The 15632-nt window shown below is 36.0% G+C and overlaps 1 protein-coding gene across 2 annotated transcripts in view; it reads right to left on the minus strand.

Annotated features, from left to right (window-relative positions):
* The window catches only part of cass4 (Cas scaffold protein family member 4), a 32982-nt gene extending 26288 nt beyond the window's left edge, over window positions 1-6694 (minus strand). For both annotated transcript variants that reach the window (XM_056468592.1, XM_056468591.1), the window contains exon 1: window positions 6546-6694. In XM_056468592.1, coding sequence (XP_056324567.1) covers window positions 6546-6551 — 6 coding nt within the window. In that variant the 5' untranslated portion in view covers window positions 6552-6694. The remainder of the gene's footprint in view (window positions 1-6545) is intronic.
* Window positions 6695-15632: the final 8938 nt, after the last annotated feature.

Below are 15632 nucleotides of genomic sequence, written 5' to 3' on the forward strand. Positions count from 1 at the left end.
GTAAGAATTGTTTTTTTTTTTTTTTTTTTTTGCATAAATCATATAAAGTCCATATAAATACAGTAATTAAATACAATTCTGTAGCTCCTATAATTTAGACTGAACATTGCAAATCTTTGCGATGTGACTATTGCTTATGTGCAAAGTCACACAGCCCTATAGTGCTAACCACTGAGCCACAGTATCACCCACTAGAAGCCTATATTGTTCATACTGTATAGATTGAAACAACATATATGCCATTTCTTTTTTTTTCTTCATACATCTTTGCGTTCTAGGTTGCTAGGTTCCACAATCAATTTGTGTTGAGACAACATGAAGGAATTGAGTCTAATCTTATTAGTTTTGACAAAGTGGATTGAACATAAAACAATTAAGTCGTTTTGTTTCAACTGAATTTAAATAAGTAAAATGAACAAACAACAAGATCAGATACATTTTTGAGTGCATCTTAAAAGATTTCAGTGCAAATATCAAGCAAACCAGGAATCATTTCATTTTTGGTCTCAAGAGTTCCAAGAGAACCAAACTACAACAATGGACGCACCTTCAAAACCTAACAGGACTATCTGAACAGTACTTCAGTTTTGGAGGATTAATGTGACATTGATGGTGCCACAATAATGGGATATGTGTTTTTTTTTTTTGTTTTAAATACTTTAAAACAAAATATATAGGCACGATTACTTTTTTATAACTCGGATAAAATCATCACCTAAGAAATCGTCACTACTTCTGTTTCATCATGACTTTGAGAATTTATGACTAATATGAACCACTCTGAAGAAAATCTGATTCATTAGCAAGTCAGATAGGAAAAAAGTGAACTAAAGTTTTCACCCCAAAGCCAGTGTTCACCATCTCTCGTGATAGTTTGATAAGAGTTTATAGCATTTTTATGCATTTAACACAATCCCAATGTTTTAATTTCAATATTTGGGCAAAACCACAGCACATTCAAAATGCAAATATGTACAACTTGCTACTTGCTAACACATCATCAGCTGTATACTCAGTTTAGACCGGTGATCAGTTTTAGGTTGTGGTTAGAAATAGGTCAGTGAACATTAACTTGCACTCGCTGCATACAAATAAATGTCCAACTTAAACTCCCTTGGTATTTCCTGTGTCAGTGATGATATCATTTATTAAAGTCTGGTTTCTCAGAGACGATTTCCTGAGAGCCGTCTATTCACATGCACTCTGTTTATTTCTTTATTTCAGGGAGGGTTAAGGAGTTAATAATGACGGACAGTTGTTAAGATATGCTTTGACTGACAAGTTCCTCTTTCAGGCTTCTGAAATGCTTCACAGGAAATGCATTTATCTATGTATAATATTAATTAGATGATTGAGCATAAAGATACGGAGGAGATTATGGGAGCCATAATTATGAAATATCGTAAATAAAGGGTTGAGGTCAACGAGGGCTGATGAGCGGACTGTTTTATTGGGCTTATTTTTTTCTCTTTCCTGATTCGTCAGAGACTGGTTTCCTTCCTTCTGCTTTTTCATTTGAACCATATTTTGACATCTATAGCTGCAGGGCATGTAGGACACTTCTTCAGAACAAATTTACTAATGTCATTTTATATCTGAGACATACTAAATGAAAGTTTCGAATGACATTTCTAAAGAATAAAATCTCAAAACACTGGTTCCAAATAATGTTTTATCATCATTCAATCAACACAACAGATACGTTTATGCAGAAATCAAACAATATATTTAGTCTAATGAGTGTTTAATGTAAATGTGAATGAGAGATCGTGCTAAATTTTATTTTATTTTTAATTATTCAGATCTTCTTGCTGGCAAATGGATACTGAATTGAAGGACAGTGGCAAAGTAGCCTCCAGCTAGCTCTCTGCAACTCTTACATGGCCGCCCACTGAAGCTAAGTCACTACCTGGATAGGAGACCACATGGGAAAGCTAGGTTGCTGCTGAAAGTAGTGTTAGTGAGACCACCAGAGGGCACTCAACTTGCATTCTGTGTGGGTCCTAATGCCCCGGTAAACTGATGGGGACTCTATACTGCTCAGTGAGCACCGTCTTTGGGATGTCGTTAAAATCCCATGTCCTTCAAAATAAGGAGGGGTTTAACCCTGGCATCCTGGCCAAATTTGCCTACTGGCCTCTGTCCATCATACCCATATCATAATTGGCTTTATCACTTTGTCTCATCTCCACCATTCAGCTGGTGTGTGGTGTGCAGTCTGGTGCAATACGGTTGTCGTCGCATCATCCAGGTGGATGCTGCACACTGGTGGTGGATAAAGAGATTCACCCCAAAAATGTGTAAATTGCTTTGAGAGTCCAGAAAAGCGCTATATAAATGTAAGGAACCATTATTGTTATTATTATTATTATAATAAAGGTTTTAATTAGTATTTAATTAGTATTTTAGGGCTGCACTGTAGTTCCTTTAAATATGATTCTTGTTACTTATATAAATCAATGTATTTTTAATGAGTCGTGTCTTCTGTAAACTCTCAGAAATAAAGGTACGTGAGCTGTCACTGGGGTGGTACCTTCTTAAAAGGTACACATTTGAACTTAAAGGGTGCATATTGGTACCTTAAAAGTATACAGTAGTACCTACAAATTTTAAGAGGAACACTTTTGTACTTTTTAGATACTAAAATGTACCCTTGAGGTATTAATTTTGACCTTAAAGGTACAAATTTGTACCTTTTGAAAAGGTACCAGTCCAGTGACAGCTCGTGTATCTTTATTTCTGAGAGCGTACACTGTAAAAAAAAAATGCTGGGTTCCTCACAATCGATTTGTGTTGGGACAGCATGAAGGAATTAAGTTAACTTATTAGTTTTTCAAATTTAGGTTGATTGAAAACAAAACAATTAAGTTCTCCCCCCCAAAAACTCAAGAATTGTATTGTTTCAGCTCATTTTAAATAAGTAAATTGAACAAACAGCATAAAAAAATTCAGTGTAAATCATAGTAAAAGGTCTAATAAAAAAAAAAACTGGATTGTTTCAAATAAATTTGTGTCAGAATAACTAACCCAATTGTTGGGTGAAACTTTTTAACTATTTTATTGTTGGGTGTTCATTTAAAATAACTTATATTTCAGTGTTGGTTGAGGGGAGCCACATTTTTAGGGCCACTTGTTAAAGTAACTTTCCATTTGATCAAGCTCAAATGAATGACATGAGCTTTATTCCCTTGTTGGAATCATGTGAGTGGAATCAAGTCGGTCTGTGGGTGTGATTTCACAACTGATATCGGTCACGCTACATCACAAACCATTAAAATAAACAGTTTAAGGAAGATCGCAGAAATGGCCAAAAGGTCAAATGAGGGAAAAACCTGGAAGACATTTGAAATATAATACAGAAGCTACATTAATAGCTTTAGATCTAGTAAGACTTCGTCTTTTTGATTTTGAAAGACATTAATAATTTAATGGAGAAAAGTTGCATTTAATTGGTCAAAATGTAAGAAATAGTAACAATTATGTTTTACATATGCAGTTTATACAAATACATACAGCTATGTAATTTACACATTTTTAAAAGATTACTTCTCATTTCATGCGGCATGGTGGCAAAGTGGTCTGCATAGTTCCCTAACAACAAGAAGGTTTCCTTTCTGTGTGGAGTTTGCATGTTCACCCTATGTTTGCGTGGGTTTCCTCCAGTTTCCCTCACAGTCTAAACACATGCAATGTATAGGTTTAGATTGGTAGAATTGGATAAACTAAATTGGCCATAGTGTGTGAGTGGGAGAGTGTGTGGGTGTTTCCCAGCACTGAGGGTTTTGTTTACTTCAAGTTACTGTACTCTCAGGGCTGGGTTGCAGCTGGAAGAGCATCTGTCGATAAAACATATGATAAAACATATTTCAGTGTAATTGGCGATTCATTCTACGGTGTCGACCCTTGCTAAAGCAGGGAATAAGCCAATAGAAAGTGAGTGAGTCACTTCTCGGTTTCTTTGTATTTACTGTATTTATTCATTTATTTATGTTAGGATTTAAGTCAAAATTGTTATATATTTTAAGATCTGATAACTATTCATTCAAGTTTCAAATAAGATTTTTATTTTATATTATAAAAATTAATTTAATTTTAATATTATAAAATTATTTGATAATATTATATAAGATAATAAGTCATGTTTTTTCCCCTTTTTCCATTAAGTAATGGTTTCCTGAATAGTAATAGTAAATAACTGACACTATAAATGTTTCAATGCACTTTGAAAGAAAATGCAGCTTTGGAGAACATAAGAAAGAATCATCTTTCATAAAATAAATTCAAGTAGCTTCCCAAAACTTGGATTTACACTTAAGAAATCCATCAAATAAAGAATGGACATGCAGCTCATTAACTGGTTCACATTACGCAGTATACAAAATAAAAATCTATAAAGAGTTTAATTTTCTGCTTCAAAGTTTTAGATATCATGGCCTGATCATTTCAAAAGTGCAAATAAATGGATAAATACACATAAAACAAAGATATTGAACATCTTTGTTGAAAATAATTCAGTAATGCAATTGTTAATAAACAGATTTTCTATTTACTGTGCAGAATTGCACTTGATACTCTCAGCATGTTATATATACTGGGCAAAATATTTAGCCACCTGTTGTGAACTTCTTACTGATTCTGGCTTTGAGCAAGACATGCGTGAAATCACAAACCACAGCCGTGGTCAAAGTCACAAATAAAAATCACCATTCAGCAATATTAAAGAGATAGTTCACCAAAAACTGCAAATACTCTCCCTTCACTTCTTTCTTCTGTTGAACACACACGCACAAAGATATTTTAAAGAAAGCTGAAAACCTGTAACCATTATCTTTTCATACTATGGAAGTCAATAGTTACAGGTTTTCGGCTTTCATCAAAAGATACACTTTAGTGCAGTGTGCGAATTATACATTGACGATTGGGGGTAGTTTTTAGTAGTTTGTTAATACATTCTTCAGTGAATCAAATTTATGAATGTATTTAAATTACATCTAATTTATTTTATTTTCAGTGTTTTGAGGGATATTTAGTGACTATTTTACTGTAAGTCAAACTATACAAATTATTTGACAATTTTTTTTTTTTTTTAGGCTACATGCTGATTTAAACACCTATTTTAGAAGAAACGTGTTTCGTTAATACTTAAGATGTCTATCAGTGCTCTAGAACTGCCAGTGTCAGACTGCTGAATGATATTTCTCCTAGCATTGTTTGGTGTGATCATGCATTCACAATGGTATACACTGTTATAGAGGCACCAAATGTATATGATTATACATTTTTAATTATTTAATATTTAAGACCCCCCATTCATCTTGTTTTGATGTCCTCCAGGGGGGATCAAGCGTTATTTAGGGGGAGTCAATCACCCCCAAACCCCCCTGTAATTCACACCCTGCTTTAGTGTTCAACAGAATTTGAAGGTTTGGAACCATTTGAGGGAGAGTAAATAGTGAGAAATTTTTATTTTTAGGTCAAATATCACCAAGTTCTTCACTCCACATACACACACCACAGAATATTAATGAAAGAGCCAGAACTTTTGTTTCGTTCATTAAATAGCAAAAATGTTAGCTAAATAGTGAGTAAATTTTAATTTTAAGGTGAAGCATCACTCCACATACACACCACACATATATATATATATATATATATATATATATATATATATATATATATATATATATATATATATATATATATACACACACACACATATATATACATATATATACATATATATATACATATTACAAAAGAGCCTGGACTTTTGTTTCATTCAATAAACATCTAAATTAAATAAGATGCTAGCTAAATAGTGAGTAAATTTTTATTTTAAGGTGAACTATTACCAAGTTCTTCACTCCACATACACACACACACACACACACACACACACACACACACACACACACACACACACACACACACACACACACACACACACACCACAAAATATATCACAAAAGATCCAGGACTTAAGTTACATTAATTGACAGCAAAATTAAATGAAATGTTAGCTAAATAGAGAGTAATTTTTCATTTTAAGGTGAGTTATCACCAAGTTCTTTACTTCGACACACACAAACCACCACCACCAAATATATCAAAAAGAGCCGGACTTTTTTTTTCATTCATTGAAGAGCAAAAGTGTTAACCTACTAAACATCCATCTACACTAACAGAAATTTCATTCCTCGCTTAAAGCTGTAACCTCTCCTTTCAAAAGCCCAGCTCGTGTTAACGACAGTCATAAAGCGCCATATATCCTCTCTTCCTTTCACTCTCAGGCTTCGCGGCATCACATTTCACAGCAAATTTAGGGCTGTGAGCGAGACTGAGGGCAAGGGTTACCGGCTGACAGCGCATCTGAACGCCGAAAACCCAACAGATGCTCACCGGCGAGAACAAAATAAACCCGGATCCTGTTTGAAACACTGACAGCACGCTTGAAGCTTCCTCTGAATATTACTACTCATTCTGAAAGTCTGAACAGGCATCAGAAAGAAGATGAGATTACTTAAAATAATAATAATAATACCGACCTCCATCTTTCTGAGTTCAAGCAGTTCATAAATCCCATTCAAAAGTCCATATTGGTTCGCCCGACAGCATCTAAATATGTCTGTGTTTGTACTTTTAATGTCTGTAAGAGTATGTTGTGCGGTCTTCTCTGTCTCTCACACAAACACACTTATACAAACACACAGTGGACACATAAACGGAGAGCGCAGACAGTTCACAATAAGGGGCGGAGTCTGAAGCGCTCACTCATGATGACGTCTCACTCTCATTAATTCCAACCAATCACAGCCCTGACTGGGAACTGCCGCTTCTCCTCCAGTGTCTGCAGAGAAGACATGATTTTGGGAAGTTGGTCAAACTTGAAACAATAAAAGTTCTTTTTCCATGAAGAGAAAGACAAAGTCGGGCAGTTTTACTATGACTTCCACTATTTTTATTGTTGTATTTTTACTCTGGGCTGCACATGCTTGAGTTGAGTTTCTGTTTTAATGGTATGGATTCTTTAGGGGAGAGACTGTTGTTGGGACGACAGATTAAGGCTGTGGGTCAGGGTGAGGAGAAACCAATGATTAACAGCAGGTCGTGACCAGGGTCAGAAAGTTACTTTTCTTTTATAATGCAAAATGTATCCCCAGTACCGATAGATTGAGGCTTTTTTTCTTTACCAAGGGCAATTTTCTATTAAAAAACAAAGTATTATTGTGCTATATGCACACTCAGTGTTTTTCACCCAATGATGACCATTGTCAATTTCATGAGGTTTCTTTTACACCAGTAACTGACTTAAATGTTTTTGTTCAACAAATAATTTATTAAAACAATTTATAATTTAATTGTATTATTTAAATTAAGGGGCGACATGGGCTGGGTCAGTTGGCATTTCTGTGTGGAGTTTGCATTTTCTCCCAGTGTTCATGTGGGTTTTCTCTGGGTGCTCCAGTTTCCCCCACAGTCTAAAGATATGCGCTATAGGTGAATTGAATAAACTAAATTGTCCGTAGTGTATGTGTGTGAATGAGTGTGTATGGATGTTTCCCAGAGATGGGTTGCAGCTGGAAGGACATCCACTGTGTAAAACATTTGCTGGATAAGTTGGTGGTTCATTCCACTGTGGCGACCTCTGATGAAAAAATGGACTAAGCCAAAGGAAAATGAATGAATGCATTAAAATAAAATTGTATTTTATTTTATACGTATTTCAGCTGTTTGCTTATTTATTTGTCATTTAAACCTATCATGCGAGAAAACATTTTTATTATTTGTGAATCAGTGAGCTCATGGGATCTTCCCTAAATCCAAATATAAAAACGGATCAGTCACAAAGTAAACATTGTGTGTCGGTGTGGTTTGTACTGTGGCACTAGAAAAGGAGGATCTTGAAACTCTGTGAGGAATTACCCTTCAGCGTCAAATATTTAGACATATATTAAGCAATTATACCCAAGAAAAGATTGCTGCAAAAAGCAACTCTTGCCTCAGAAGGAAAGACGTCTGTTAGCAAGTGTGGCTTTTGAGCAAATATTTGCCACACAGGAATATAATTTAATATAATATAATAAATAAAAAATAATATAATGAATATAAAATAATATAATATATATAATATAATACAATCCCAGCATAAACGAATGCATCTTATTTGAATATTAAGTTTTTAACCCATTTTTGTAACCAATTTTATTAACATTATAATAATATTTTTTTTTTTCTCTATGTCTCTATAAAAAATTTCACATTTCTGAGTGTGCTTCATATAGGTGACTGGGCATGACAAACTGTACCTGAAAGCAAAGAAGGTCAAGGTGCTCCAGAATTGGCCAGCCCAGTCACCAGACATGAACATTATTGAGCATGTCCAGGGTAAGATGGAAGAGGAGGCATTGAAGATGAATCAAAATAAACTCGATGAACTCTGGAAGTTCTGCAAGAACTTTTTCTTTGCCATTCCAGATGACTTTATTAGGAAGTTATTTGAGTCATTGCAGAGATGTATGGAAGCAGTCGTCCAAGCTCATGAGAGTCATACACAATATTAACTCTTTTTCCACTGCACCATGACTTTATATTCTATACTGTACATTATTTCTGTTAAGTGACAAGACTTTTGTCCAAGCAAAGTGAGACCTTACTGTCCTAATCAAGGCATGATCTTATTTTATATGCTGCCCTGCAGCATAAATGAGTACATCCAATCTGAATATATTTTTAACCCAAAAGTTATATTTATTAACATTAGAGTGTGATCAAACAGTGCATCTAGAAAGTATTCATAGCGCTTCACTTTTTCCACATTTTTTCATGTTACAGCCTTATTCCAAAATGGATTAAAATCATTTCTTCAACATTCTACACACAATACCCCATATTGACAATGAGAATTTTTTTTTTTTGAAATTGTTGCAAATTTATTAAAAATAAAAAACCTGAAAAATCACAGGTACAGAAGTATTCACAGCCTTTGCACCTTTGGCAGCAATTACAGCCTCAAGTCTTTTTGAATATGATGCCACAAGCTTGGCACACCTGTATTTGGGAATCTTTGCCCATTCCCCTTGGGAGATGAACCATTGCCCCAGTCTGAGGTCAAGAGCACCCTAAAGCAGGTTTTCATTAAGGATGTCTCAGTCTGTACATTGCTGCACTCATCTTTCCCTCTATCCTGACTAGTCTTCCAGTTCCTGCTGCTGATAAACATCCCCACAGCATGATGCTGTCAACACCATGCCTCACTGTAGGGATGGTATTAGCCTGGTGATGAGCGGTGTCTGGTTTTCTTCAAACGTAACGCCTGGCATTCACTCCTAAGAGTTTACTGTTAGTCTCATCAGACCAGAGAATTTTGTTTCTTATGGTCAGATGTTCCAGGCAGGGAGTGGTTTCTGTCTGGCCACTCTACCATACAGACCTGATTGGTGGATTGCTGCACAGATGCTAGTCTTTCTGTAAGGTTCTCCTCTCTCCACAGAAGAACGCTGGAGCTCAGACAGAGTGACCGTCGGGTTATTGATCACCTTCCTGACTAAGGCCTTTCTTCCCTGATCACTCAGCTTAGATGGCCGGCCAGCACTTGGAAGAGTTCTGGTGGTTTCAAACATCTTCCACTTACAGATGATGGAGGCCACTGTGCTCTTTGGAACTTTCAGAGCAGCAGAAACTTTTCTGTAACCTTCCCCAGCCTTGTGCCTCGAGACAATTCCTTTATCTTCATGCTTGGTTTGTGCTTTGACATGCACTTCAACCCTGGGACCTTATATAGACAGGTGTATGCCTTTTCGAATCATGTCTAATCAACTGAATTTATCACAGGTGAACTCCAATTAGGCTGCTGAAACATCTCAAGAATGATCAGTGGAAACAGAATCTACCTGAGCTCAATTTAGAGCTTCACTGCAAAGGCTGTGAATACTTCTGTACATGTGATTTTTCAGGTTTATTTTTAATAAATTTGAACTTAATGATTTAACATCCTCGCGTCCTGTGTGGAAAATGGATCCTAGTCTAGTCAGTGACCCTAAATTTCATGATTACCTGATTCTACAATTGGAAATATTTTTTGTAAGTAATAATACTCCTGAAGTTTCACCAGGTTTATTGTGGGAAACACTTAAAGCCTTCTTAAGGGGTTGTGTAATCTCCTACCAAGGGTCTAGAAATAAGTTGTATAAATAAAAACTTTCCAAATTGTGGAAACAAATTCATCAATTAGAGAATGAAAATGCTCAAAATCCCTCATCAGAAACATACAAAAAGATATTAAAGTTAAGATATGTGAATAATAAAATTGTCTCAGATAAATTAAGTAAATCATTTCCTTTCATCAGACAGAGGTATTTTGAATTTGGGGACAAACCACACAAATTACTTGCAAGACAGTTACGTAAATTAGACAATGATAAGACAATTGATTCGATCAAGACAAAACTCAGAACTAAATGTACTTCATCTAAACATATAAATAACTGCTTTAAGGAATTCTATTTAAACCTATACTCATCTGACCCCTGCATAGATTTGCAAGCTATGGATAAATTCTTCAACAAATGTAATCTCCCTTCTCTTACCCAATACGACCAGAACCTCCTTAACAGAGATATTTCCCAAGGAGATTAAAAAAAACACAGTTAAGTGCCTAAACACCGGTAAAACGCCTGGTCCAGATGGCCTATCCTCCGAGTTACATAAAACATTCAGTGATATACTTTCACCTTACCTTCTTGAGACATTTAAGGAGGCATTAAAGAGCGGATTACCCCCAACGTTCAATGAAGCGGCCATCACTGTTATTCCAAAAAAAGGTAAAAACACAGAGGAGTTGGAAGGATATAGACCAATTTCTCTTCTTAACGTAGATCAGAAAATTCTGTCAAAGACACTCACCAATAGATGAGCTAAATTAATCAGTGGTCTAATTCATACTGACCAGAATGGTTTTATTCCTGGTAGGAATGTTTCACAAAATACAAGGCGCCTTTTTAATGTAATGCATCACTCCAAAGCTCAAGAAAATCTGGTAATAATCTCACTCGATGCAGAAGAAGCATTTGATCGAGTAGAATGGCATTATCTATTTGCAGTATTAGAAAAATTTGACATGATGATAGCTGGTGATAGCTTTATAAATTGGATAAAGATTTGATATAAATGCCCTACAGCTCAGGTATTAACTAATAATACTTTGTCTGGTCCCTTTAATCTAAGAGGGACCAGACAAGGATGCCCTCTATCTCCCCTGTTATTTGCTTTGTCTATAGAACCCCTTGCTCAACAGTTTTGTTCTGATCCCACTATACATGATTTGAATATTTTAGAAACAGTTAATAAACTATCCCTGTATGCAGACGACATTTTACTGTACATTACAAAACCCCATTTTACTATACCAAACGTTTTGAACACTAATCAATCCTTTGGCACGTTTTCAGGGTTAAAAGTCGAATTAAGCGAATTAATGCCCATTGGACTAAAAGATCTGTCCTCAATACATTCCTCGACATTTAAAGTCTCAATGGAAAAATGTACTTATCTTGTGGGGATCGCGCTTTTGCTGTTATCGCACCAAAACTCTGGAATGGGCTTCCACCCCACATCAGACATGCTCCAACTCTGTTTTTAAAAAGCGTTAGAAACTCCATCTTTGTTCTTTAGCATTTGAGCCTTTTTAATTGTTGAGGGGTTTGCCTTATGTTTTAATTGTTATGGATGTGATATAGGTTTTATTTTAATATAGTATTGATTGTGTTCAGCGCTTTGGGCAAGGTTGTGTTGTAAAAAATGTGCTATATAAATTAACTAACTAACTTATCTTCCAATTGTATTTACATATAAATATTCAGCACTCATTGCCAACTACACCCCTCTAATTTCCAAATTGCAAGCAAATATACAATTTTGGAGGACACTCTCAATATCTTTATATGGTAGAATAAATGCAATAAAAATCATATTCTTCCCACAGATACTTCAAAACATTCCAATCTGTCTACCTAAATCCTTTTTTAAACTATTAAACTCGACCATTCCTCCGTTCTTGTGGGGATATAAAAATCATAGAATTAAAAGGACACATCTCTGCAAGTCTAAACAGGAGGGAGGTCTGGCACTTCCAGACTTTCACCTTTACTACTGGGCTTCCTTCTTATGTCTAATTTCAATATGCTTGGATGACCATGAAGCCCCAGCAACATGGCTCCAACTAATGTGTGATCAGTGCCATCCACATAACAAAGGGGCAGTAATTCTCTCCCCTGTAACTTTAGAAGGTTCCATTTTTAACAGCAATATCTTAATTCGGAATATGCATCGCATCTGGAAACGGATGAAACACCATTTTAAGATAAAGTCACTTTCTCTTCTAGCTAAGAATCTTTCCCATTGCTAAGAATCCATCATTTATACCGTCTACATTAGATGGCACTTTAATGCAATGGAAGGAAATGGGTGCACATACTGTAGGAGATCTATTCGCTGATGGAAATCTAGCTTCATTTAACCAATTACAGCAGAAATTTAAATTCCCTCAGAATCATTTTTTCAGATTTTTACAGATCAGGAACTACATACATGCCCACACGTCTTCATTGGATAGTACATCCTCTTCAATCATTGACAAATGCTTAAATTGGTGTAAAGGTAGTAAAAAAGCTAAGGTGTTCAAAGTGGTTGCTCAGCTGTTGCTAAGGCGTTGCTAGAGTGTTCCAGGTAGTTGGTAAGGTATTTCTAGGTGGTTGCTAGGGTATTCTGAGTGGTTGCTAGGTTGACCACTGAGCGTTTGCTATGGCATTGCTAGGCGATGGCTAGGTTGTTCTAAGTGGTTGCTAAGGCATTGCTAGGGTGTCCTAGGTAGTTGCTAGGTTGTTCTAAGTGGTCGCTAAGGTGTTGCTAGGGTGTTCTAAGTGGTTGTTATGTCATCGCAAAAGTGTTGTTACGTGGTTGCTAGGGTGTTCTGAATAGTTGCTAAGGCGTTGCTAGGCAGTTGCTGAGGTGGTCTGATTGTTTGCTAGGGTGATTGCTAGGATGTTTTGAGTGGTTGCTAGGCGGTTGCTAAGGTATTGCTAGGGTCTTCTGAGTGGTTGCTAAGGTGTTGCTAGGCGGTCGCTATGGTGTTCTGAGTGGTTGCTAAGGTGTTTCTAGGTGGTTTCTAAGGTGTTCTAAATGGTTACTAGGCAGTTGCTAAGGCATTGCTACAGTGTTCTGAGTGGTTGCTAAGGCGTTGCTAGCAGTTTCTAGGGTGTTCTAGGTAGTTGCTTAGGTGTTACTTTGCTGTTGCTAAGGTGTTCTGAGTGGTTGCTAGGCGGTTGGTTGGGTGTTCTGGGGGGTTTCTAAGGTGTTACTAGGTGGTTGCTAAGGTGTTCTGAGTGGTTGTTAGGCAGCTGCTAACATAAATTAGCATGGTTCTAGTATGAATAAGCATGTCGCTAGCATGTTTCTAGTATAAACTAGCATGTTGTTAGCATAAATTTAGTATGAATTAGCATGTTGCTAGTATGTTGTTAGCATGAATTGGTACGTTATTAGTATGTTCAATGTAAAGTCAATGGCAGTTTTTTTTTTTTACAATGGAAGTCTATAGAACAGTTGCTAGGGTGCCGTAAGTGGTTGCTAGGGTGTGGTTAGTAAGTTGAAAGGTCATCAGTCATTGGCAGTTTGGTAGTCTGAGTTAAATGAGCCCAGCCTTAAGTCATTGTGACAGTCTGGCGCAAAATTATGAGGTCACAAAGTTTGGTCTAATCTTAAGTCAATGGGACTTTTCTGAATTTTCCGGGTCAGTTTTCAGAAAACCATAAGTCAGATCAGTTGGAAAAGATTTAGCAACCCAAGTCAGACCAGTTTGGAGGTTTGGTGTTTGTAGTATGAACGGTCTAGGAGGAGATGCATATAGAAATTAATCTCAGAAAAAGACGGAAGAATATTCAGCTTATGTAGTATAACAGTATGCTGGCTTTCTCAAGCTACCATAATTATTATTTTTACAATGTTATGTTTGTCACTGCATTTATTTATGATAATAAATCACGTTTTTTAATCCACTTTTATTGCTGAATAATCTAATATAAACCAATAAACAAGGTTTGATCAATCCCATAGAAAACGTCCATTTAAAAGTGATTTGATTGGTGTGAATACTCATTTATGCTGGACAGAACATGACATGTGAACACAGGTCTGATTCTGCTGGTTGTTGTACAAACAACAGTGGTTGTAGCTTCTGTAAATGACTAATGCGCCATTTCATCAGTGTGTGGTGAGATGGTGGGCATTATTTCCACCTCTCTGTTCTCGCTCTGCTTCAACCTTCAGCCACAAATATAGACAAACTTAGAAGATGAAGCCACAGAAAAATGCATGCATGCTGAGAACATCTATAGCTGAAACTCACGTGGAGAATTATTAATAAATGTTCGAGGAAGGAAACGCTGAGCATGCTGATCAATTTCATGCAGGTAGTGAGCAGATACTATATGAGCCACTCTCAAGTCTATTTAATAGATACAGTATTTACAAATATGCACTTAACTATTAATTCAACACTAATAAGAGATTTTATATCTAATAATAATTACAATATTTATTTCTAAAATCTGAAGTTAATCCATTTTGAGTCTAAAAATGAATATAAACATGCCTGAAAACATGGACTTATGTTAGATATTTATTTGACATTTTCATTTTATGCTTTATTTTGATATTAAACGTCAGAAGAAATGCAAAACAAGTAGTTAAAGAGGAGTGCTTAAAGCAGGGGTGCCCAAACTGGGTCCTGGAGGGCCGGTGTCCTGCAGAGTTTAACTCCAACTTGCTTGGGGGATATGACAATTTGGCCATAATTTACTCACCCTTTACTTGTTCAAACCTTGATGTTAAGATTATGCAAATTTTGAGTTTCTTCTGTTGAACACAAAAGAAGATATTTTGAAGAATGTTGAAGTATATTCTGAAGTAGCTGGCACCTACGACTTCCATACTCATGTTTCTTCCTACTATGGAAGTTTATGGGTGCAGGCAGCCAAATGTCAGCTTTTGTGTCCAACAGAAGGAAAAAAAGCCACATGAGGGATAATAAATGATGAGGTCATTGTTATTTTTGCATGAACTATTACTTTAAGCTGTCAAGCTGATGTTAAGAAAGAAATGCCTTTATGTAGTGAAAGCATTTGCTTTCATATTTTGATTCAAGATTACCAAGAGAAACTATTTCCCCATTATTGATTCACTCTGATAAATTGTTCACCTCAGGATATGTGCTAACACTACTGTTTCAATTCTGAGTTAATCTTATAAACCCCCAAACTTTCAATGGTGAGTCTACATAATTTCCGCCCACTCCTAAAAGAGAATCTTACTTTAATTTATCTAATGCAGGAGTGTCAAACTCAGTTTCCGGATGGCTGCAGCCCTGCAGAGTTTAGTTCCAGCCCTGCTTCAGTATCAAACAAAAAAAAAGACTTAATTAGTTTGATCAGGTGTGTTTGATAGACCCTTTTTACATTTCCAGGTTTCTCAGAAGCGGAATTCGTCAACAAATAATTTTTTTACAATCCTGGTTGCTGATATAATAAAAGGAAAACTCCACGATGATGCTTTCAAGATTTTCAGAAGGGGAAAAATTG

This window comes from Danio aesculapii, chromosome 11 (genome assembly GCF_903798145.1).
Source record: "Danio aesculapii chromosome 11, fDanAes4.1, whole genome shotgun sequence".
Taxonomy (NCBI): domain Eukaryota; kingdom Metazoa; phylum Chordata; class Actinopteri; order Cypriniformes; family Danionidae; genus Danio; species Danio aesculapii.